This window comes from Periophthalmus magnuspinnatus, chromosome 14 (assembly GCF_009829125.3).
Source record: "Periophthalmus magnuspinnatus isolate fPerMag1 chromosome 14, fPerMag1.2.pri, whole genome shotgun sequence".
Lineage (NCBI taxonomy): Eukaryota > Metazoa > Chordata > Actinopteri > Gobiiformes > Gobiidae > Periophthalmus > Periophthalmus magnuspinnatus.
The window spans coordinates 10,135,198-10,161,536 of record NC_047139.1 but is presented as its reverse complement, the minus strand read 5'-3'; the positions used below and the strand labels follow the sequence as shown (position 1 = coordinate 10,161,536).

Here is a 26,339-nt window from a genome sequence, read left to right as displayed (position 1 = left end):
TAATATAGTGTTTTCAATACTTTTACCTTGGTAATCAGTCTGACTGTGGTGGTGTAGAAACTGCTGACTGCTGAAAGTGTGATGTCAGTCCTGATGCTGTCTGCTCATCTAATAACATCCCTGAGCAGATACAATTGTCTTGTCTCTGGTAGTTGATTTATTATAGTTCTCATCCAACTAAATGCGTTTTAAAATGTATGTAGGTAATTAATATAGGCAATTAATTCAGTCTAATACATATATTTTCAAGTCAGATTCAAGCACATTAAAATTGGTGGTATTTTTTTTTACATTTTTCAGATTTTTTTTTTCTGACTAAATGATGTAACCATAAAAATTAATATGGTTCAGCATTTTTTATTTATTTATTATTATTATTATTATTTTTTACTAATGCCTGTATTTAAATAACTGCAAAAAAAAAAAAAAAAAAAAAACAGACAACGAAACAACGTCTCCATGGTTACAAACAAACGAAGGGCTCTACCAGTTACACGGAGCACCTTTACACACAAAATAAAATATAACCTGTTTCATTTTTTATTATTTCAGTTTCATTTAAGTGATAACATACAATAAATGCCAATAATAAGCATATAGAGAAATGTGTTATTGCAAATCAGAAGCTCCATGAAGGCGCCACACACGTTCGCCCCGCCCTCTGGTTTGTTTTCACCGGACCCACGTGTGCGCCCTTTGCCCTGCCTACACTCCCCTCTCACGGCGAAGAGGCGGCACTTCTCCGGGACTTTGGCGCTGGAGGAGTCGTGTCTCTGCAGAACAAAGCGCTGTTTATGTCCCGGTTAATGTTTAGCCTGAGGGCGGGCAGCTCGTGGCCGCTTAGCCGTGTCTCAGCGCTCCTGACCCGGCGTGACTCTGCTGCACACATGGTAAGACGTCCACCATCTACAGTGTTTAGCATTAGCATCTGTTAGCATTAGCATTTAGCTCCACGCGCACTGTTAATCTTGCACAAAAGCGAGCGTAAATAGTGATGTGTGCAAGTCTGTTTGTACAATGGCTAAATATTAACCTACTTCTGTGATTAAAATGCTAATATCTCTTTGGTGATCGCGTGCTCTCGCTGTCATTGGTTAAAAGGAACAAATGACGTCATTACGTTCAGTGTTGCCCATAGATTGTATATAGATATATACAGTCTGTGTAAAAAGATGTATACAGTCTATGTACAAAGGTATATACAGTCTATGTGTGAAGATATATGCAGTCTATGTATGAATCAAAGGAAAAAAGAGAATTTTTTTTTAGATTTTAGACGTTTAGTCGATGAATCTGTTGATGGAGTATTACTCGACCAAATTTTGTCTTGGAGAGCTAATTATTTTATTTCCACACCTGCTCCAGAGATCACATCACCCCCTGACTGACTCCCCGTACAATACTGCATCCAATACAAGGTCCTCCTCATCACCTACAAGTCCCTTTATAACCTGACCCCTACCACCCTCCCACCCTCCTCCGTCAGCACTATTCCATCCACCACCTCAGATCAGCTGACGCTAACCTCATTCGCCTCATCAGGAGAAAGCACTGAACCTTGGGAGAATGACCCCTTGCTGCTGCCGCCCCTGCCCTCTGGAGCTCACTCCCACAACCCATCAGGAACTCACTGCAGCACCTCAAATCACAACTAAAATCTCACCTGTTCAATCTGGCACCCCCGATCGTCTTCTACTGTTTTTTGTATTAGTCGTTCTTATTTATTTAGATTTTAAGGATTTATATGGGAAAACAGCAGAAAGGAGAAAGCATGGAATGACTTTGCTGGAGATCTGTTTTCTAAGATTTTTATTTATAAATATTTCAGTTGTAGTGTTGTGAGTTACATGATTTGAGACGCCATCTTTTTAGTCTGCTAATCGATCGGTAGAGCATTTCTTTATATTCAACATTAAATAAAATGGAAGGTCTACATTAGCCCCCAGTCTTTAACAGTTGTGTATTGGTTTTGTTTCAGTCTTCCGGCTCTCACTGGCTCTCTTCTTCCGAGCGCGAGCAGCTTTTGTCTGAGCTCCAAGAGTCAGGATGGATCGAGGTGGAAAACCGAGATGCTATCTTTAAAGAACTACACTTCAAAACCTTCAACCAGGTCACAATCCTGCTTCTGTTTGATTCTATTGTTTACTGGTATCTAGTTGTGATTTTTCTGACAAGCGTTGCTATTGTGATTAGATTTGCTTTGATTTGTTTTAATAATAGAAGAACTGACAAAAACGCTGAAATATGAACTGACAAAGTACTACAAGAATCACATTTAATCGACTGTGATGAGTCAAATATAAAAAAAAAGAAAAGAAAAAGAATTGTAATTGCTTTTTCAACGATACAGACTCCAAACACACCTGAAAAATAAGAGAGTGGCATTATTAAATCGAAAAGTAAAACTATTTCTTTTTTTCACCCATAATACTTATTATTACTAAAAATGTTCTATTTAGAAGCCTGTAGTCTCCATATTTCAACATTTATTTGTTTAAAAATGTCTTGTCTTGTAATTTTCTGTTTTGTTTGGCTCCACTTGCTTGCTGTAATAATCCAAACACTCTCAAGTCTTTTCAGCTGACAACAATCACATCTGGGTTTGTGATTGAATTATGAGACAGTTTTTGATTATGTAATGAAGAAAAATGTGTTAATCTATATGGACAGAGAAGATGTTGAACTTTGTGCCAGTTTTTGTTTCATATGGATTGGCCCAGTAATTATTATATATTATATATTAACCATAAACCAGGTCAACAAATCTGCAATCTCTCAGTTAAACAGTAAATTCCACCATAGGGTTCTTATTTGTCCACCGTATAGCCCTTTTACAGTTGCGTGGATGTTAATAAAATCCATTCCTGTTGTTTACCACTAGATGGAGACACAAAACAAATATACCGTTTGTAAAATTACACAGATTTAAAAGGGCATGGGTTAGGTGGTGGGTTGTAATAATCAGTATTTTAGCTAAATAACACTAATGTATTGTTATAATTAGTCCAATTCGTAGTTGGAAATTTTGAGATTTTAACACAGGTTGTAATTTTTTGCATTACTATTTGTATTGTAAATTAAGCTATACATTAAAAATAATTAAATGCGCTCAAGAATTATTAAAAAACATGTATATTAAAATTGTGCAGGAGCATTCACATTTCTGCATTCAGCATTCACACATATCTGAACTGCTAAACTAATCCAAAAATTCCACATAGTTCAGAACGAGTTTGTAGAGGTCTAAACTACAGGATTAGCAGCTTTTACACAGAATAAGATATTTTATTGTTTGCTGAGAGGAAATAATGCTGCTGTAATACTTACAGTCTCTGATAATTGTGTAATTTGCTAATGGTGAGCTTTTAAATGGCAGTTTTGATTCAGTTGTGATTAATTGTGCAGTTTGTGCAATTGATTGTGCAATTTTTCCCACATTAAAGGATTTTAATTTTTAAGACCTTTATAAGTCCGACCACTCAAGTAGCACCACAGACTTGTATGACTAAGTTAGCAAGATTAATCAGAGTCAAATTGAAATCGCAATTAGAATGGGCTAGTCACAATTGCAACACAATCCCCTGATTTATTCTGTGTAAAACTTCTAGCCCTGTAGTTTAGATCTGTACAAACATGTTCTGCAATGTGATTCTTGTATATGTTTGTCACTTTATATTTTGTTGTCTTTTTGTCAATTTTTCTGGACGTGTAAAAAATAGAAACTTTAAACGTAATCCTTTTATTAAAACAAATCACAAATCTAATCACAATGCTCGATATTTTTCTCAAATCGTTCAGCACTAGAGTAAATGTTGCCAGATTTGCCTGTGTTTTCAGTATCTCGGGCCCACTTAAGGGACTTCCTCTAATCTGAAAGTGAGTAGTTTTAGCAGCTGTTTTTTACACATTTTTGGGTTTGAAGTCGGCCGCTCGTCCCAAATGTCGGTCCCACTTTGTCTGAGCAGATCCAGAGGCACAGTTGGCAGTAATTGAGGTCGATCAGAGCGATTCCTTTCACAAACAAATCAAATTGGTTAAAATGTTTCATCTGGGGAAAACCACCACGAGCTCCTGCATGTTCAGACCACTTTGATTCAACTGGTTTTATCTTTTGTTTTTCACAAAGAGTTTTTGTTTCTCTTAATTGGGAAGATGATCTGTTCAGCTGCAAAACTAAAATATGTATATTAAATTGATATATATTTTTTATTTTTACTGTCATTTGAAAATATTGCAAAGTAAAATAAAATAGTTTAGTCAGTGTGTTAATTTGTTTAATTAGTCAAATTTTACAATACAGTTTCCTAATTCCTGTAGTTTTTTTTGTTTTGTTTTTTTGCATGCTATTTATGGATTTCATCGTTCTGTTATAGGCAACATTTTAGGGACATTTCACCATTAAAAAGATATAATATTTAGTTTTAAACTGTTCATCAATGTGGCTACGACCCTTATTTTTTATCATTCTGAAACCCATGAATAGCCTCGCTTTAACTCTCATAATCACTTGGTTCTAGTTCAAGCAGGAAGTTTGATCACATGCGTCCTGTGCTCAGGTCTCTGCACCGGCTCCTGTAGCTCAGAAAACAGACTTTAAACCAGCTCTGTTTGTGTATAAGTCTCTCCATAGCCTAGCATCAAAGTATATCTCCCACATGTTAGAGCCATATGAACCATCTCACACTCTGAGAACCTCAAAGATCGGTCTCCTGCTGCAGTCCCGGTTCAGACCTTCAGTAGTCCTGGTGTAGTTCTGGTTTAATCTTGGTTTAGTCTTGGTTTAGTCCCGGCCTTCTGCTGGAGCTCAGAGTCAGGACTAAACATGGGGAGTCAGCGTTTCAGTTTTATGCTGCTCAAATTCAGCCACAATATTTAAATACTTACTACAAAGTGTTGTCTAGCAGAATCTAGCAGCAGAATCTTAAATTAAACAGGTACATAAAGAAATATTTTTGCAGTTTATTCACTTTTGTGCAATATTTGATTTGATTCATGTTACCAAGAGCGGCAAAGACGTAAAAACAAATGAAACTATGAAGTCATAATCTCCAGCTCTAATTTCGCCTTAAAGTGACTGTACAAATCCTACGTGCTCTTTTTATTCATTACTGCAGAGTTTTTCTCACGAGGAAGCCGCTGACTGTCTTTAAACAGTTTTTACTGCAGTGACAGACGAGAGGAGCCACTTTACTCTGAGTGATGTGAAATCCAACTCCTCACTTTAAAATAATGACGACACACACCTGCAGGACTGCGCTTTGACCAACAGGGGGCAGTACGACAACAGGCAAGACTCAACACTGAAGGGTTTCACCACTGTCCAGCTCACATTTATTCATTTACAAGTGTTTTTGACACCTCACCTTGACACAAACCTGACTTGTGACTTAGCCTTGTGGTGTTTGTCTCCATGGAGATGAGTTTAATGCCATACTGTGGAGCATTTCAGTAATAGTAATGGCATCAGGAAGGAAGTTGTTACATATAGAGCACATTTAAAGGAACTGCACAACTGAATAATAATTTCTCGTTCTCAGTATTTGGACAGACTCTGCCTCATGTGAAACCTCAAAACCTCCAGAATTCACTCATTGAGCTGTAGAGGCTGCACTAGCACTGATTAATGATTAGCTGCAGGTGCTGGGGTTTAGTTAGTGACCATTCAGATTAGAGAGAGGCATTTTTAGGTTTAAACCAACTGGATTTCAGCATCGGAACAGCCAACCCAAATGAGAGACTTATGTGAGCCTCATTCTGCTTTCTGATTGGATAATCGTCTCGAACCAAAACACCAAATTATAAAGTAAATAAATGGGCCATCATGTCCAAGAATAAATCAGCGTTAGAACTGTTATCAGTAAAAGTTATATTTAATTTGAACATGTTTACGTTGCATCTGGGGACACAGTTGGGCCAAGTTAAGGAATTTAAAATCTAAATCTTAGAACATTCAGTTATTTAATTTTTCAATTTTTGTTTTGTTGTATTTGATTAGATTAAATGGAGAATAGTTTGTAGAAGAATTTGAGTGAGCCATCAGTGTAATGCTAGCTCTAAGTATTATTATCATATGGGATATTAAGTCGGCCTAGTACAAGTCGTCGTGTTTTCGTCAGCAGGAACAGTTGTAGTTAAATCTCGGGTTATGTTTTTAATCCTTACCATTTCGGTTCCTGTTTTTCGCTATGTCTTGACGTTGTTTATTGTTGAATTCGTGTTGTTTATGAACGTACATGTGTTTCTGGTTTTGATGCCCAGAGTGGAAACCGTGACGCAGACTGCCCCAAGATGCAATTTAACTACGACGAGGTTGGAAATGATCTCTCCCAATGCATTTTTCTGACAATTACTGCAAATGCAATTAGATTTGGCCTATTTTGCCTAATAATTTTTCACAGCGCCCCTTTTAAAGATGTGCATTGTAAATAGGACTGCAAGATGAGGGTGCAATTAGCTAATCACTAAAGCTGCAATTTTTGAAGTACCATAATTTCCTCCAGAAACAACAAAATCTCCTGTCTTATTCTGCATGAAAACTGCTAACCCTGTAGTTTAGATCTGCACAAACATGTTCTGTAATGTTATTCTTGTATTAGTTTGTCAGTTCATGTTTCGGTCTTTTTGTCAATGCTCCTGGACGTGTTCGAAATATCAACTTTGGACGAATTATTAAAACATAAATTGCAAATCTAATGTCAGAGCTCTTCAGAAAAATCGCAATTAGAGATAGTGCAGCCCTAATTTTAATCTGAAGTCTGAAATCTGAACTTTAAACTAATCCAAAAATCCCATGCATTTCAGAATGTGTTTGCAGAGGTCTAAACTACAGGGTTAGCAGCTTTTACACATGAATGGCATCCGACAGACAGTGAGGGCATCTGACACACAGGAACATTTCAGAACATGTTGAGGTCTAAGCTACAGGGTTAGCAGCTTTTGTGCAGAATAAGACCCCGTGGAGGCACAGGGAGGGCATCTGAAACACAGGAACATCTCAGAACCTGTTTGTAGACGTCTAAACTACAGCGTTGGCAGCTTTTACACAGAATAAGACCCCATCGAGACAGTTTATTTTTGGATTAATGATTCAGTATGCCGTTTTTGGTAGTAAAGTTCTTCCAGTGGGAGACACATGAGCAGAGCAGTGACTAATTGTGGGATAAACTGGATAATAAATGGCTTACACGAGGCCATGGTGTTGATGATACAATGAAATTCGACGCCGTACTCAATTTTATCTCCTATCATTTTGGTGTTCCATGTTTGATTTCATTTTTATTTTTGATGCCACCATCTGTTTAAATTACAGTGTGGATAAATATCTAATTGCCTTTGAGTGTGTAAATTATACTTTGGAAATCAGGATTCGGTTCACATTTTAAACTAGTCCAGGAGCATTAACATTTGAGAGACTGAAATCTGAACTGCTAAACTAATCCAGAAATCCCGTGCATTTCAGAACATGTTTGCAGAGGTCAGAACTGTGGGGTTAGTAGCTTTTCTGCAGAATAAGACACACAGGGGAGGGCATCTGACACACAGGGGAGGGCATCTGACACACAGGGGAGGGCATCTGACACACAGGGAGGGCATCTGACACACAGGGGAGGGCATCTGACACACCTGGTTGTAGGTCTAAACTTGCAGAATAGACAGAATAAGACATGTTTAGTTGTTTGCAGAGATTTCTTTTTTCTATTTGCCAATCATGGAACCATTCAAATAGCAGTTTTTTTTTTTCTTTTCAGCAAAATAAATGAATACTGTAATCTGAGCTGTTGCTAAAATAGTAATAGTACATTCTCCTCACAAAGATAACTGTAACACAAACATTTGACACTCTGACATCCTTGTACTCGCTCCTTCAGTTTGAGAAAGCCAGACGCTGTAATCCACAGTGGTGTCCTGTGTCCCTCACCGTGTCTACAGTGGGACGTTTGTGAGACTCGAACCATCAGATCTCGGTGTCGCCTTTGTCCTGGTGTCTGCAGGGAAGAGCCGAGGTGTGGTTCCCAAAAGGAGGTGCTCCAGAACAATCCTAATCCCTCTGAGTGTGTCTCAATGCGTACAGGGCTGTGTGTGTGTGTCTGTCTGCGAAAAGCAAGACTCACATACAATGCAGGCCCCCCTCTCGACGCATTCATTATACCCCTGTGAAGTACTCGTTTTATGTCCACTTCGCGTTATAATGTTCGATTTGAGCACTACTTACGCATGGGACGAGATTACACACTTAAGCGGCTGTGCGATACTAATAGGCCCTTCACCAGCTCGTGACGCTCGGGCCTAAAATGCTGTTATAAATGCAATTTCAATATTTGTCAGAGCTCATAAAACATTATTGGGTAGTGTTCCAAAAATATTCTTTCCCTAAGTCTGTTTTGATGATTTTAATTCTTTTTTTTTTTTTACTGTGAAGACTATTTCTATATTTAATTTCTATATATTTTGTGTTAGTTTATACATTTTTTTCTCTTTTTTTATGTTTTTCCAGAGCAGTATTCTCAAACAGCATATTATTTTGCTTGGAATAAGAAAATATATTAAATAAGTCGAACAAATTGGTTATTAAATGTAAATAAATACGAATATTCAAATACATTTCCATTCACAGGAGGTCACGTGTGCCCGGTTAGACCTGGGTTAAAGTAGAGATGGCCGATATCTAGGCCTGTCATAACACATTTTGAAGAGCGATATATTGCTGTAAATATGGACGATAAATTATAATAGTGAAACTAATTTATGCCATAACCCAAGAGCAGATTTAAACCACAAAAGCTACTCTAAATCTACAATACAAAGCAGCAGAATTAAACACTTAAGAGCTTTAGTTTGCATCTGTAATAAGTCACTGAAGTTATTGATTTAGCATTTTACACCTTAAATGTAAATGTAGCCCAAAAATCACCCAAAATGTATCAGTAGTGCAGAGAAAATGTATACACAATAAATACTGACTCCAAAAACATATTATTCCAGCTTTTATGTATTGAACGATAAGTCGATATAGTAATTATTGTGACAGGTCTAGTGAAAAAATGTATATCAGGGTTTTCTTGGAGCCTGATCACAATTTGGATTTTATCATAATTCATGTAAACTTTGTTGGTTTTAACAGAAAGTTAGTTAGTTAGTTAGCTGACTTTTTTATTCTAAGATCTTGTGTATTTCTGCAGGGACATCACAAGTAGCATTTCTTTACACTGCACGGGAAGATGAATTATTGCAATATTTAAATTTTCAAACTCGTTAAAATGCATCTTGACCCACCCCCACTGTTGCGATCCATTACTCACCTTTTTTCTAGTTTTTTTGTCATAAAATCTGATGTAAAAAAACAGACTCGTGAGCGATGAACCAAATTGGACTAAATACTATTTCTTCAGGTACGGCGCCTTTAACAGTGTCCCTGATCTTTCTTATTTACTTCTCCAATATGAGCCCCATTAAAGGCCCTGTATCCATCTTTGAGCAAATTCTAAGCAGCTCTTGAGATCAAATAAGTCAGCTGTGTACTGTCTGCATCTAATTATAAAGCATCTTATTGTCAGAGGATCAGAATGTGCTGAGTTAGCATGCTAGTTGTTGTAACGCTAATTTGTTGTTGTTGCTTGTTGTGATGGCAAAACTCCGCTGTGGTCTCTGAGAGTTGTGAAAACCTCATCATGGTGAATAATTAGGATGCTCAGAATGCAGAAGGAAAGTGAGGAATAACTTTGGATCACTCCCAACCGTTTAAAAACAAACTAGTTCTGTTTTTCACATTTTCAAAATAATAAAAATCACGTACAGTGCATTTAAAACTGGCAGTCCCTGTTGTTTTTTATTTGCTTGTGCCAATATGAACCCCATTAACAACTATCTTCTGTATTTCACAAATCATCAATCAAAACCCATCCCGTATAATCGCCCTTTAAACTGATACAGGCTTTAAATGTGCCTGGAGTCGTGTTTCTCCACAGAGGCTCACAGACCGGCTTAAAAATGGCTGCTTGTTTTGATTGTGGGTTTAAGTTACATCTTTGAGGGCGTCTGGGCTCATCCACTGCACTGCATCGATATATTAAGATGTTGTGGTTGTCATATTTTAGCTGCCATACAGAAACTTCAGTCTTCTTGTCTTTCGTTTAGGTCTTTAGACATGTGCTTTTGATAGTTGTTGATGGAGCATGTTTTGAATCACCAGATAAACTTGTATTGGCTGAGCTGCTTTGTGAATGTGTCAAATATCTTGGAGACAGTGGAACAATTACTGAAAAAAAATGACAAGACTAGATCATTTCTATTTATAATTTAATCTAATTTGTTCTCCACATGTGGTACCCCCTACATTTCAGAATAAAGCATTGGTGGTTTTCAGATTTCTAGAGTGTGATTGTGTCATACTTCCAGATGGAGCAAGGACCAGATTTCCCTATTGGTTAAATTATACTTTGCCATACCCAGTGCACCTTTTTAAGAAATGACAAATTTTGAGACAAGTCGAGTTTATTTGTATAGCACAACTCGTACACAAAGTAATTTAAAGTGCTTTACATAATAAGAAAGATATTACAATCATCATGCAAACAATTCAAAACATAAGTGAAAAAAAAAAAAATTAACATTAAAAGAGGAGCACAAAATAAAAACCTTTCAGTCATCTGCACAGCTAAATAGAACCATTTTGAGACTGGATTTAAACACTGTCAGAGCAGAGACCTGTCTTATATTTTCAGGAAGACTGTTCCAGGTTTTAACTGCATAAAACGCTGATTCCCCATGTTTAGCCCTGACTCTGGGCACCAGCGGGAGGCCGAGACTAAACCAGAACTAAACCAGGACTAAACCAGGATTAAACCTGAATTAAACCAGGGCTACAGCAGGAGGCCGGTCCCTGAAGTCCTCAGAGTGTGAGATGGTTCATATGGCACTAACATGTGGTAGAGCTGCTCTAAAGTTTATTCTCTGAGCCACAGGAGTCAGTGCAGAGACCTGAGCACAGGACTTATGTGCTCGTACTTCCTGGTTCTAGTCAGGATGGAACAGGTTCTGGTTGTACTGCAGCTGTTTTAATGCTCATTTATAGAGGCCAGTGAGCAGGCTGTTACAGTAGTCGAACCTACTGGAGACAAACGCATGGCTAAGTCTCTCCAAGACTGCTTTAGACAGTATACCTTTGATTTTTGCACTATTTTTTGAGATAGTAAAAAGCTGCAGATGTTATTGATTTGAATCAACTTCAAAATTCTCGTCACCACATTCAAAGCTATTTGTAATCTTGCTTCACAATACCTCACACATTGCCACTCCCTCATGCTCGCTCCGGTCCTGCTCCTCTCTCCAGCTCTTTGTTGCTTCTGCTTGTCTCATCACCCTGGGGAGCGCAGAGCCTTCAGACACTCTCCTCTAGAGCTCACTACCACTCGACCTTCGCAAGATCGACTCCCTTCCTCTCTTCAAAACACAACTTAAACCTTACCTTTTCAGACAATCCTACACCACATAACCAATCACAGGTTTTGAGAGGCGATATCTTCTGCATTTCAGACATGAATGACTATGACTATGAATTGGTGTCTCTGAGTGGACCTCCCCAAGTCTAAGAACGGTTAATTGTCATAAATTCTGCATTTGAACAGAAAGTATAAGGATAGTTAAGGTGATAGTTATAATAGCATAAGACTGTTTCTGGAAGGGACTGCAATATCTAGTTTTTCTGTTTTTCCCGGGTTTTCCTGTACATTCCTCTACTCTTCTCAGATATTTTGGCATGAGCTTTAACCCATTGTACATAGTCTTCCATATCCAGTGATTAGCTCCATATAATCGCCCTAAATGCACTCACATGTATGGGGCTCTGGGACTGCTTTGGATTATTACAGATCTGTGTAACTTCAGGTCCAATTACAGGCAGTCTGACAGCTCAAGCAGGACGAACAGGGATGTTTCCTACTGGATTTCCCCTTTTCTCTAGTGTTGTGGTCCCAGATAGATGTAGTTGTTTGTAGTAGAACTTGGCAAGTAAGCCAATTGAGATCCCATGATCTCTACCTTAGCGGGAGGATGTGACCTGTTGTACATGTTTTGGGTTGATGGGAGAAACATTGAGTGCCCACCCAGACGCAGAGAGAACATGCAAACAGAAAGGCCCAGGAGTCAAACCTGGAACCAACATCTCCCAACCATATAAAGGGCATTAAGTCTTTATCAATGCACTGCAGCAGCAACAGCAGCAGATGACATAAGGTAGCAGTAGAGTCCCACATACTAGACACTGTAGTAGTAGTAATAGTTGTAGTTGTTGACAACACTGCTGTTGAGGTAACAGTAGTAGTAATAGTAAAAGCACCATTATTTTTTTTTATTTTTCCTGAGTGTGTCGGGTAGAAAACGTTCCCCTGTTCACAAACTCTGTGATGGTGCTGCTCTTGACCCTGTTGACTTTAGGCTCAGTTGGAGGCAGGGGTCAGCTCTTGTTTTCGTGCCCAGGCCAAGTGCACTTCTCTGGGACACTTGGACTCTGCTTACTCCCCTGAGGGACCACAGCGTGAGACAGCGGCACGTTTTAGGACATTCATGACATACAACCCCCACATGAAGAATGGAGAGATTACTGCCTTCTCTACTGCATTTTTCAACTTTTCTTTCTTGGAAATATATCTGGATGTTTTTGTGTTTTATGTTTCAGGCTGAGCGCTGTGGCGTTAAAAAAAACATTTGATCTGATTCCTGGGGTTGGTGATGTACCAAAATGTATCACAATTCATGTTGAATTAGTTACTATTGTTTAACATCCTTACGAGGTCATTAAACTCAGATCTGTTGCTTTTGAGAGTTCACACTTTGCTGCGATTGGTTAAATCCACCTCACTCACTCAGAGCATGACCCATGTGAGAGGTCATGAGCCGACCTCTGAACGAATTTCTATGGCAAGGCCGAAGGAGACATGTTTACTGATATTAAGTTGATCAAAATTTCCACATCAGACAAATGTGTCAAACAGCGTCTCTGCAGCGCCCAGTCATACAAATATACATGATCTGAGCACTTTTTTTTTTTTTTTTACCTAATCCCAAGCACTTTCACTTTTACCGTGGACTGCGTAGATCGGCCCGAGGTTGGCGGCGTTCACACCACACTCACCCCGCTCCAGAGTGAGAATGAAGCTGCTCTGAGACCTCCTGTTCTATGTCATATACGCTTCAGTCGATAATATTCTGCATTTCCATTACTGAGTTATTATTAGCGCCAGAGCACGTGTAGGCTAGGGCCCATTGTAAATGCACTGGGGCCCAGGGTCACTACCACTGGCACTGATATAATTTAAACTCATGGGTAAAGTTGTAAATGAATATAAACATACACACTGTTGAAATTATGTCTTGTCCAATCACAGTTCTGTCGAAATGACCTCAAAAATCGACAGAATCATAGGCACAGACTGATGTAGGGCTATTTAAAGCCAATTTCCCTCTGCAATCTCAATTAAGCCGCTAAACACTTCCTCCTCGTCTCATTAAATCCACTGGGCGGCCATTGTTTATCTTCCGCGTGGCACTCAACTCAAACCAAGCCCTTTTCACTTCACCGGGACCAATTTAGTGGGACGGTTTTGAGAGGAGAGGCGCGTGTAATTCGATCATCGCGAGGATCTAATTGGTTATAAAGGAAACAGCCTCCTGATCTGTTCAAGTAATTGGCATATTCCTGCAACTTGACCCAGTGGCACCAATTGAAAGAGCTGCAGGTCTGCGATTCGTCAGCACGGTCTTGGGCAGTGAGAGAGACAGTCGAGCCAGGTGTTTTCCAATGTGGTTAAAGAGGGGAGGGGGAATGGACACAAATGAATGGCTCAATATAGGGATGGGCGATATATCGGTTCGAGTATCGGTATTAGCAAAATTCAAAGCTGATATTTATTTTGCGCTGATACTTATACTTGATTTTCTAATTTTGTATCTCTCACCTCCATTTTGAATATATACATTTTTTAAATTATTAATTACAAAGAGTGTTTAAAGCTAATCATCTGGACAAAAGCCTTTTCTACGACAAAACCTAAATAAATGAGGAATTGTTTTTGGAGATATGTAAAATTGGTATAATGAGTACATTGTATAGAAGCAGAACTGCTAATAGAAAATTTTCAGTGTAATCTTCTGAATAAAAATTTCCAAAATCGATATATTGCAAACCTTTAAATTGAATTATTTGTAGTAGATGACATATTTTTCACCTGATGCATGGTGGGATATTCATGGATTTTACTTAAATATCATTTGTTTTGGAAATATGAAGTGTTAAATTAATTCAAGAATTCCATGCTTTTCAGATCATGTTTGTCTAAATTACAGAGCTGGCAGCTTTTCCACAGAATCAATGTTTTGCAATCAGAAAATCACAACAATCTATAGGTAATATAATGTACCTGTGTTTCCATAGGATCTGAAATTGCATAGTCTCAAATATTTGGCAAACTTGAAATCTGACACCCTGGCTCATCTTTTGTCCCATACCCTCATAGTGACATTTCAGCTTCATCTGGGCCATTACACCTTGTATCTTTGTATCAATAACATTTATTAGATTGACAAATGCTTTATATTCACCCTTAAATTCAGGCCCTGTGTAAAACCCTGTAAAATGTCTCTGTGTTTAACTGCCCTGCGCTCTGTCCAGGTTTTAATGCGGTTTTTGGCTGAAGTGGCTCTTTGTAGCAGTTACTCTGGGAACACTTTGAATCATTGAAATTTATTTAGTCCTCAGTTTGGTTTGAATGTGGTTTAGAGATGGTATTTTGCAGGGTTGGTCCTTTTTAGACTTGATTTAATCCCGGTTTAGAACTTGTTTCACCTAGCTGATTCTGGTTTCTGATCATTTTTTGTTTTTAAAGGAGATATATGATGCTAATTTGGCTTTTCAGAGCTTGTAATCATTTTATAGCTGTTTTCCTTCTCCTTCTTTACCCTCTCAAAGTTGTATTTAAAGTAACTCATGCATGTTTCAGCAATCTTTATTCTTCTGTATTCAAGACATCATTGCTCCGATCACCCCCCGGAATCTGAAAACCACCAATACAGCAGACACAAGCACAATGTGTCGTCTTTAAATCCACCCCCACCTCCAAAAAAGGCCAACTTCCAACAAAAACGAAGACCTCTTCTGTGGTCAGATGGCCATGCTGGTTCTGAATCCTTGTATTTGTCCTTGATGCTAAAGTTTGAGTATCAAGTTTACACCGCGAGCTGCTCCAGTGATGACACAGCTGCTGTAATGATCTGTGTGGAGGAGAGTGCTGTAAATTACACTATTAAACTACTGCAAAGTGCAACCCAAGACCAAGAACTGGGAAGAACAACAAGATGGCTTCTCCAAACGTCGGCGTCACAATTTATGTCTAAGGAAACTAATACATCATGTTTCATTATGCTGGCTAATATTGTAATGTTTTTGTAAGGAACAGTTCATAAGACAAATGTACCCACAATGTGCAAAACTGAAGTGATGTTAAAACAGAGTAGCAAAAAAAAAATTAACTATGAATGCACAATGAACCAATATGAGCAATAATCATAGTCTGTGTAAAGAAGCGGACTAAGGGAGTTTGACTTCACCCATAGTGTTCAGCTCCAGGCCGAATTTGGAGCCGACTGCAAGGTATCAGAGCAAAAAGAGCCAGTCCAGAGCCAATCCAAGGTAACGCCCCTTCCCACCTGCACCCCTGTTCCTAACGCCAGCGGGAGCAACCTTGGGGAAAGAAGGTGCCTGATTTGTTTGTTATTAATGTTCATATCTTGATTTACGGAGACAGTAGTGAAATAAAAATACCAGGATCATGTAGAGTGGGTTAATACGAACATTTTAAGACCAAAATGATGAGGTTCACAGCAGCAGTTACAGAGAGAGAGGCGACATTTTTTCAGTAACGACTAAATTGGAGCCAAAGTTTGTTTACGTAGTGCTGCTTCGAACTTTCAGATCTTGCATTACTTGTTCTAATACAAAAGTGAATCTCATTCCTCTGATACGATGCTTAAATTACAGCATATATCTAATGTGCTCTGCCTGTGTCCAACTATAAAGCGAGTATATATAGTTATTTACAGACGACAAAGAGAAAAAGGCACACCAGGGCACTCCAACTATATTAAAAAAGTCCTTTATTGTAAAAACAGGACTTGCTTATACGTGTTTTGGCTACAAGGCGTACAAGAAGAAAAAGATGCCAGGTGCTTTTAAATAGACCAGCAAACAGTTACATAACAATTATAGTACAAAGGGCAAAAAAATAGATTCTAATATTGCAAAGTGGTATGATATTCACCTTATTTCTGAAGTTTCTGTGAGCACTGCCATCATCGTTTGCACTTTGCTTTGCGTGGGGCTGCAGATCCCAACAGCAGATAAGTTCTATAGAGATTACAAAGCTGTTTAAAAGCCTCTCAGAGAATCTACTTTGTATCATATTGTAACAAAAACTTTCTCAAATTCTCCATTGAAATTATTAGGATTCCTGCTTAACCGGAAGTGCCACCACAAAGAAAGGGTGATTTAGCAGCATTTAGTGGCAAATGTGGATGGTGTGGAATAAATTCAATAGAATATACCATTGTAATAAGAAGATACAATGTACAGTCATATACTATACATAGATATGTCCACAACATCAAAAAACACATAATTTAATACGAGTGTATGAGAGCTCCAGACTAGTACAGTGGTCCTTCGTTTATTGCGGAGATACGTTCCAAAAATAACCCACAATAGGGGAAATCCACGAAGTAGAAAGCTTTGTTTTTTACAATTATTATATATGTTTTAAGGCTGTGAAACCCCTCACCACACACTTTATACACTTCTCTCAGACAGGGGTTAACATTTTCTCACATTTCTCTCTTGTTTAAACTCTCTCAAAGTTCAAACCTTCGTTGATTTAAAAAAAAACAACACTATTATAGAACGAAACCAAATACTATTCTGCCCTGTAAATAAAAATGACAGCTTTTAGAAATATTGTAACAAATAAAATTTTAATGATCAACCTACGAGGTTGGACACATTAGAAATGATTAATAGTGACTCAGGCGTATTTCACAGTTCCTCTGACCGCGCCTCTTCGTCCTGGCGCCGCTCCGCTCTAATGTCTCGTAATGTTCTTTTTCCTGCACTCACTGATCCACAAAGTTAAAGCAGACTCCATCCGCACGATGGTCTTCTTGCGGGCAGTTACAACCCTTTCTGCATCCTTGTTAAAACTTATTGCTGCTGTCATCCTTATGTTATTTTCCTCCTTCTTTATGTGACAACGAAGATTAATTTATTCCGTAATGGCGCCCCACATCCGCATAACTTCCACCTTCCTTCAGCATGTCCAGAAGTCCAACTTTTTCTGCAATGCCTTTGTCGGTGCAGAACATTTCATATATTCATATATTCTACGATATAGCGAGGGACCACTGTACTGTAAATTCAGTAATATCCCCAACAACATGAAGGAACCAGGTGCCAACAGTTATAAAAATACATAAAAATCTAGGTCTTCATTGGGACTGGGGTGTATTGTTGCTTTTAGGGTCTCTGTCTATGTGTCCCTCTGTGCTTGTGTCCTGAGTCTGTCTCCCCCTCTGATGGTTTTGGGGATCACCTCAGTGGCCGTTATCTTGAGTTGGTCGACATTGCATTGGTTTGAGAGCTTGGAAAGTTTTGCAGTGGGATCATTAAGATTTTGTGACCTGATGGCATACTTGTGTTCTGCAAATCTGTCTCTCGCTCTCCTTTTTGTGAGCCCAATATAAAAACATCCACAGCTGCAATTTGCATATGGTTTGCAGAAGAACTGATTTGTTTATATGCATACAGTGGTTGCATGATCCACATTGAAAAGTGCCAACAGATGGTGAGAAAAAGGTCCCCAGTTTGCCCTTTAAAGTCTGGGCTTTTCTCACAGCAAATACAGGGTCATCAGCAAAGGTAAACGAAAAGGTGGGATCGCTGCGGAGAGTATTCCAATTGCATTTATTACTCTGTCGAATTGGGAAAACAATCCCTTTGGTCTTTCTTTTTTTAGTTTTTTAAAGAGGAGATTTGTTCTTTCTGTAGACTTGACTTCTGAGTCTCTTGTCCAAATGGGATGTTTGAAATAAAGCCACTGGGGTGAAACTGATTGCCCTGAGATAAGTGTTCTGATCTTTTGTTTTTCTATAGATCGATGTAAAACTCCCTTGGAGTCCACAGTGATATTGAGATCTAAGAAATTAATAACTTATTGACTTAATTAATAATGTTTTGCTTAAGTCCAAACTCAGTTTAATATTTGGATGGAGGTTTTCAGTCCTTCAGTTGCTGTTCCTGGTCTGTAAAAGTGAAAAGTAAATCATTGATGTGTCTCTCATAGAATTGAATGAATTGTCTGAACGGGTTAGAGGGGCTCAACTCATACTGTTCTTCCCATAATTGTAAATAAAGTCCAGAATCATCTGCAGCGTATGCAGCGCCCATGGCAGTGTCTTTGGTCTGTTTGTATAGTTTTTCCTGGAAGATGATGATCTTATTATGTAATGCCCAGTGTGTCAAATCAACAGTGAGATCAGGGGATGAGTAGTATTAGTTCTTTTTTTTGTAACTTCAGAACAGTGATGTAAACTTCAGAATAGTCAGTAGTGGTACACAAAGACTTCACGTCTATGCTCACCAGAGAAATGTCTGTGCCTGTCCCTTCAGTTTTGTAAACACATGTTGTGTCCTGCAGGAAGAGACTGAGTTAGGGGCTTTATAAAGAAATCTATATATTTTGGTGCGGGTTTAGATTTGGTGTTTATTCTGCTTATAATGGGTCGTCTGGGGGGGGGGGGGGGTCTCTCAAGGAACCTTTTTGTCCACTGTAACCTTTTTATCCAGTTACTTTCTAAAGCAGTGTCAAGTGTGTTTTTAAAACATGTCTAATCTGTACCAAGTGGGCACGAGGGATGTAGTAGTGAGTATTGTCAAGTTGTCTTTGGGCTTCTTGTATCGCGCATTACCCCACACCCCGCTCCACCCTCGTCTGTTTGTCTAATGATGATGTCATCATTAGGATCTTTTTTTTTCTAATTGTTATGTGACTCTCATGTGACTGTTTGCTGGTCTATTTAAAAGCACCTGGCATGTTTTTATTCTTGTATGCCCTGAAGAAGGCCCCAAGCGTCTGAAACACGTAGGCAAATAACATTTTTACAATAAAGGACTTTTTAATGTAGTGTAGCGTAATGAGTGACTTGGGTTTTTCTCTTTGTTGTATTTGTAAGTGATGTTTCCGCTGTGATCCTGAAGAGCACCTGAATTGATCCTTGATTGACCCACTGAATCGCTCATCTTTTTAATCTAACTAAAGGCAGTTGTTGTTGGCGAGCTGTGAAATTCAGTTTTGCCTCTGAAAGATGCAGAACATAAATGGATCAGTTAGAAAAAAAAAAAAAAAAGTTAAAGTCAATTGTGGAAATAAATGGCATTTTCACTTTCTGCACTGGTATTGTTTAATTTCAGATACCAGCAGATACTGATCGCTAGTATACTGGTATCTGACCTAAAACAATAGATCGGTGCATCCTTTGTTTTAACTCTTAACTGTCTCTTTGTTGTAGGCATTTGGCTTCATGTCCCGTGTGGCTCTTCAGGCTGAGAAGATGAACCATCACCCTGAGTGGTTCAACGTTTACAACAAGGTAAAGCCCTGTGTCTCCAGTGTCCAGACTCACTCTCCATGTGTTCAGAGGGGTGTGATTGACAGGGGGATTAGCCAATCAGGGACACGTATGGTTCTTCCATATCAAAACAAACATGGCTGCTTATGAGGAGGAAAAAGGAAAGTTTAAAAAATCACAGTGGACTGAAAAACATCATGAATTAATGAGCGAAGCACTAACAAATTTTAATTATGTTCAAAATGTTCAGTGACCAATGAGCTCTTTCGTTTCACACGTGTCACTGAAATGAGCAAATCTGATTGAACGATCATGTTTGGTTCTGGCTCGAGGTGCGACAGAGGGAGTGGTGACCAGACTGATATCCCTCTGTATAAAAAAATTCAAAGACATCATTCTGGACTTGACAGGCAAGTTAGACACGTTTTTAAATTGTTGCTTTAAAGTTACGGCCAAAAATCAACATGCTACAGAGGACTCGTGGGCGTGTGTTAGCAGCGGCTCATGTTTTCGCCCGTGTCTGTGTGCGATCTGAGCTGAGCCGCAGGCAGCAGCAGCTTCATAAGAAAAGGATTTAGCGGCAACATTCCACTGTTAGCCACTCGCTAACTCTGCGGACTCACGTTAATGCGGGAGATTTGGATAGACCCAAGTGGAGATTTTAGAAGAGAGGAGAGGGAGAAAGAGGGAGAAGTGGGGAGAGAAATGGAGGGAGAGATGGATAGAAAGTAGGTGGATTGAGATTGGGGGGGATGGATGAAGAGAAGAGGGAAGATAAAAAGGGGCGAGTGAAGGAGAGAGGAGGGAGGATAAATCGAGAGGAGATAGGGAGGAAAACAAGGGAGAGGGAGGGAGGAGGAAGATGGATAGAGGAAAAGAAAGAAAAGAAGGGTGCATGAGAGTGAGAAAGAGGGAGATCCCAATGACGATGTGCTAAAACGCCTGTAAATGTCCAGGTTGAGCAGGTTAAGCATCACACAAATATTGCACTTTATAAACTTATTTGACAGATTTAGTCGCTAGCTTTTATTTTTAACCAGCGCTATTTCATTTTTTTTTTTCATATTTCATTTTCTAGTGCTGCAAGTACTGAGACTCTAACCTACAACCTTGAGTTTTAGTGAGCACTACCGACTGATCTGTGCCATATTCATTCCTGCTTTTTGTTTATTTTGTTGTTTTTTTAGGTGCAGATCACACTGACGACTCACGACTGCGGAGGTCTGTCCAAGAGAGACATTAAAATGGCCAAATTCATTGACAAAATTACACTTTCAAATTAGCATTATTTTTCTGTGAGTTTGTGTTCTAATCATGTGAGGTTTGATCCACTGTAATATTTTGTACAATAAACATATCTGTATTTAGAGGTGTGTAGCCTGTTACTGTTTCCAGGCATGAACAGGCTATGGATGCAGAGGACACCACCTGCCACTAGGGGAGCTCTTACTTTGCATTGCTGATGGTTTTAAAGATATAAGATGTAACTTGTGCTTCTATTGGTTGATCCTTTAGCTGTCTGCAATAGCGGTGACATTGGCGGATTTGTCGCCTTTTTCCTTTAACTCTTTTAAATGTGTTTATTGTGTGTTCTGTTGCTGTCGGCCCAAAGTAAAACTCAGTCAAGTTAAAGTGGAGCAATCAATTCAATCAAAATCAAATACATTTTTGCTACTAAACTGTATAGAGTTTTAATAGTATTGTCTACTGTTTTTGATCCATGTTTTGAGTGCGTGCTGCCTTCAGTGGCCACTTCAATTTCAAGTACTATGTGACACGACACAGCACTACCCTGATTACAGCCAGGTGTTTCTGATTACCTGGCTGAACCTGGAGTTTGAAACGTGGTAGTGGGTGTAGTTTCGGGTTTAGTCCGGCTTTAAATGCAGTTAAGTCAAAGTTGAAATATCTGATCTGTAATTTGGCCTGTTGGCATGATCATCTGCTTGTCTCCATGGAGATAGAAACGGTTAATGTCATACTGTGCAACATTCCAGGCAAAGCAATAGCAACGCCATTTAGACAACCACATGAAAAATGACATAATAACATTTAACGTTTGCTTTGCTCCTGTTTGGTCTCATGTCTGTGTGTGGCCGTAACAGGAGTGTAATTGCTTGGCTCTGCAGAGATGCGTGGACATTTACAGAGAACAGGAGGACAGCAGCAGCAACGTGAGACCCACAAAATGAAGTTTACCATCGAACAGCTCCACAGAAGTCCCGAGTCCTGTCTGTAAGTCTGTGGATAAAAATCAGCTCGTAATGTGGAGTTATAGTGGTTTGGGAGAAAACTCAAACTTAAGCCAAAAATCCTCTGTGAGTCTTATAAACTGTAATTTGATCATGTCCAGAGTTTTCCCATGAAGCTGCTGGAGATTAGTTTGAGTCTATTTAAATGTAAAATCATCATGAATATGAATTTAATAAACCTATGGATAGTCTTTTCCCATTTTAAAGCTGCACTTTGTTACTTTTCTGGTGGGAGATTTCAGTGTTATCCCTCAGTTATCCAGGTCTGATCCATAGTAAAAGCCAAAACTAAAATCTGTCAGCTACACAAAAAAGTTGTATGAGTGAAGACGTTCCAAAAAACAGCTATTGTTTAGAGTTTATGTGTAGTTAGCTTCTCCCTTCAGACAGATATAAGGCAGTGTCCACCAGCAATCTGACCAGAACTGAAGAAGCAGCGAAACGTCTTCACTCCTACAACTTTTTTGTCCAGTTGACAGATTTAACATTTGCTTTTTACCATTTTCTGGTGGGAGTATTAAAAATATCGGTGTGGCATGTATTCAATTACAGGTGTTTTAATTGCAAGGAATATTAGCATACTCTGAGCAGTGTAGCCTCTCCACAGATCTGATCTTGTCTCATGCTCGTCTCCACATATCGCACTAAAATGAATACATACTTAAAGATCACGAAAAAGACAGGGAGGGGATGTCACTAATAACATGTTAAAAACTACACAAATCTAATACGTCTGTGTTCAGAAAAGGAGATGTTTGTGTCTCGATGCTAATGCTAATTTTGAGGCACAATTAATACTGTGGTACATTACAGACAAAAGAACAACATTTTTACATGGAAACAAGCTGGAAGAGGGTCTCCGAATAAAGAGTCAGGTTTGTGGAGATGCAAGCCAGCTCAGACAAAAAGACATATCATCTGCCTCAAACCTTTTTTGACCAAATTGACTTCTCTGTCTCATTCTATTCTCCAATCTCTGCTGCATCTGTAGGTGTGATTGTCTCTCTCCTCGGCCTATCAGAAAGGTTTTTGCAGTCAAAAAACTACAAATCGTCATTTAACTGATATATGCTTGTTTTTTAGTGCAATAAATGTGACCAAAATGCTTTTATTTTAGTACATTTTGGGGCTAGAGAGTTGCTTTCTTTGTGAACTCCATTTCCCAGGATGCTTTGTGCTTTCTGCATCCTGTTCCTGGGTGGCTCTGAGTGGGACAGGAGCAGAGAATGGTGGGTTTAAGCCTTTGACTCAGAAACCACTCCAAAACAAACTCCCCAAGTCTGTGCATGTTCTCGTCCTCTTTGTGTGAACCGTCGCCCGCTGCTCACTTCTGTCTCTGCTCTGAGTGTCTAAACTTAATCCCCAAATCACCGCTCTGTGTCAGGCCTGTCACACACGCGTCGCAATTATAGCACACATACATGTAATCAACCTAATCCAGCGGGGCGTGTGTGGGAGGCAATAGTAGCTCTGGTTGGGCGGACATTTTGTGGCCTGTTTTTGATGAAGAATAGAAATGATATACGAGAGGAGGAGGGGTCGCTATGGCTGTTCATTTATGGAGAGGTTTGGTCCAATGACACACTGTGGTTTTTTGTTACTGAACTGACTATCAGCACATCAGAAGCTTTCTCACTGGTGGTAAATGTTTATTAAAGGAGACAGTTTGTGCTCGTGTCTGCTGTATAGTTAGAATATATAGTTAGCGCTGTCCCACCTTCAAGACACTCAAAGAGCTTTACATCAAGAAAAAACTCACCCAGTCACATACATTTATACACAGACACTGGGGTGCGGTGGGTTAAGTGTCTTGCCCAAGGACACCACGGCAGCATTCATCTGTGAGAGTACCGCACCGCCAACCTGTGGGTCAGTGGAGCTCAACCAATGATGTTTATGTCGAGAGCAGGATTCGAACCACCGACCTTCTGATCAGTGGACAAACACTCTACCACAACAGTCCTTTCACTTTTTGGTGATCTCTCTCTCCATGGAAACAAGCAGGTGACAACACCAGACCAAGTTACAGGTGAGATCTGTGGAGAGATGAGCCAGCTGACATTAAGAGTGCTGTATCTGGTTTTTACTGTCTTAAAATGTGAAAACCATAACTAGATCATTTTAAATGGTTGGCAGTTATTGCTCACTTACCATGTGCATTCTGAACAAGCACTTTTCACATTTCTCAAAAACCAAAGCAGAGGTTTACTAACAACAACTAGCATGCTAGCACACATTTCCTGATTCTTGGACAATATATATATACTGGGCCTGGACAAATTTTGCTCATATACGAGGGGAAAAATGTAGAATGTGTTCAGCCTTCAAGAACACAGATTTTTATTTATTTATGTTTTTTATTTTTTATTTTAAACCAATATATATTATTATTATTTTTGCAATAAAAACAGACATAATAAAATCAATCCTAGACTGATATATTTAATGCCAATGTGTGAAACATTCCATTCCAAGCACCAACATCTCATCATTCTCGCCCCCGGAGTCAAGTTACACAGTGCAACTTTAACACTTGTATTTTGCATGCACTGAAACTATAATGCTGCATTAATGATTTAATAAAGTTAAGTAAATTATAATACAGAAAATATCAGGTAATTATTATAAGGTTTAACTAAAACTACTTGAAGTCTGTTTAACACTTTACATACAAACTTCTAGGGTTGTTAAAAGTGTCAAAAATCAGATACTAATCGATACTAAAATTAATATTGAAACTTGATACTCATTTGACCAAGTATCGAAACTAAAAATGTCACATTTGCAGGATTCCTGAACAGGTTTTAAATGACCTTGAGCTGTATCAGAACAAGTATAAGACACATTGACAAGTATACGCCTATGGACCAGTGTGGAACCTGCCTGCACCACTGAGGGATTACATAGATATAAAACCACATGGTAAAATAAAAAAGTACTACACTTTAGTATTGAAAATCACATTCTATTGTCTAAATAAAGTGTTTTTATTCTCACTATGTTATTGTAATCTGTGTTGAGTACTGAGTCTCTTCCTTAGTATCAAACTCAAATTGAAAATGAAAATAAACCATAGGCGACAGAGGCCCTTTAAACTCGATGAATAACTTTGTGACAGTGTAATGAGTCTTGCTGATCTGAAGTATGTCGTCTTCACAGCGCTTCATGAACACTTCCTCACAGAAAAACCCAGAGTCAATATTTACGAGAGATAAACCATGACCTTTGAACTGGGAGGAGACCAGTTACTGTGTCACTGCTTAGGGCCAACTCCAACTGTAGGAAAGTAGTGACATGCACATGAACGTAGATTTGGGAAATGTAAACTCAGAGATTATACAAGGAAAATACATGATTACATATGATTTATAGTTTTTATCAGTTACAAAGCACAGAGAGATTAGATTAGCGATAGGTGCCAACATATTCATCTGGAATTCTTTGCCTGTCAGATTAAGTCTGGTCCCACACCCTCCATCGTGCCAAACAGGATCGTCCAATCAGATTTGTTTATTTTAGTGACACATGTGAAATGAAGGAGCTCATTGGTCACCCGTCATTCTAAAAGGATTATATATCTTGTGACCCTTAAACGATGTCAGAATGTTTTTACCTCATCATAAACATGCCCGGAGTTGTGTTTTGTTTCATTCACACATGTTTGAGTAATTCTTTATTGGTCTGTCTACATTTCCAAAACTCAAAATGCTCTGTTCAAGCTTGTGATGTCATGAAATGGTCGTTTTCAAGTTAACCGCTACCTTTTGTTTAGCATAGACTGAAAATTCCAGGGCTGTTCTAGTGAAGGTGTGTGGAGTTTAAAACACAGTGGAGCACTTCCTGTATAACCACATGACATCACAAGGTGGAACAGGGTGTTTTCTGTTTGAGAGAAGCCTAAATCTGCAGGGTTTGTGTGCGAATGAAACAAAACACAACTCTAAGTATGTGTTTGATGTGGAAACAACAATACCTTAATACAGATCCTTTAAACCAAATGTTATTTCCCTTACGTCAGATTAACAGTTTGGTGTTTCACTCCTTCATTCTTCAGATAACTGCCATGTTTTTCAGCCCACTGTGATATTTTTTTTCCTTTCTTCTTTCCTCATAAGCAGACGTATTTGCTTTGATACAGAGATTCACCGAAGACCAGACTCACATCTTCGTAAAGTGTTGGAGAAGTGTGCGTTTTGAACCCCGGGCATGTGAATCCTACTACACCCAATTCGTCTGTGATGTGTAGTTTTTCTTGTAGCCACAGCTGCCCTGAGACAGACAGAAATGAGATGACCAGTCTGTGGCAACACAAATCACTCACTTACACGCTGCATTCATACATGTGTGGGTGAAGTGTCTTGCCCAATGACACACAAAAAGCAGCAGTGGTTCAAGTTTTCAGTAGGTTGGCAAGATTGCTCA

The 26,339-nt window shown here is 38.9% G+C and overlaps 1 protein-coding gene across 1 annotated transcript; it reads left to right on the top strand.

Annotated features, from left to right (window-relative positions):
• Nucleotides 1-695: 695 nt before the first annotated feature.
• Nucleotides 696-21,988, top strand: LOC117381727 (pterin-4-alpha-carbinolamine dehydratase 2-like). Its single transcript, XM_033978730.2, has 4 exons — nt 696-890; nt 1,979-2,110; nt 19,606-19,686; nt 20,853-21,988. The coding sequence occupies exons 1-4, from the start codon at nt 795-797 to the stop codon at nt 20,946-20,948; spliced, it is 405 nt and encodes a 134-aa protein (XP_033834621.1). The 5' UTR covers nt 696-794; the 3' UTR covers nt 20,949-21,988.
• The last annotated feature ends 4,351 nt before the right edge of the window (nt 21,989-26,339 follow it).

Coding starts and splice junctions, on each gene's coding strand:
- LOC117381727 (XM_033978730.2), top strand. CDS start 795: ATGTCCCGGTTAATGTTTAGCCTGAGGGCGGGCAGCTCGTGGCCGCTT. Junction 2,111..19,605: donor ACTTCAAAACCTTCAACCAG/GTCACAATCCTG, acceptor TCTTTGTTGTAG/GCATTTGGCTTCATGTCCCG. Junction 19,687..20,852: donor GGTTCAACGTTTACAACAAG/GTAAAGCCCTGT, acceptor TTGTTTTTTTAG/GTGCAGATCACACTGACGAC.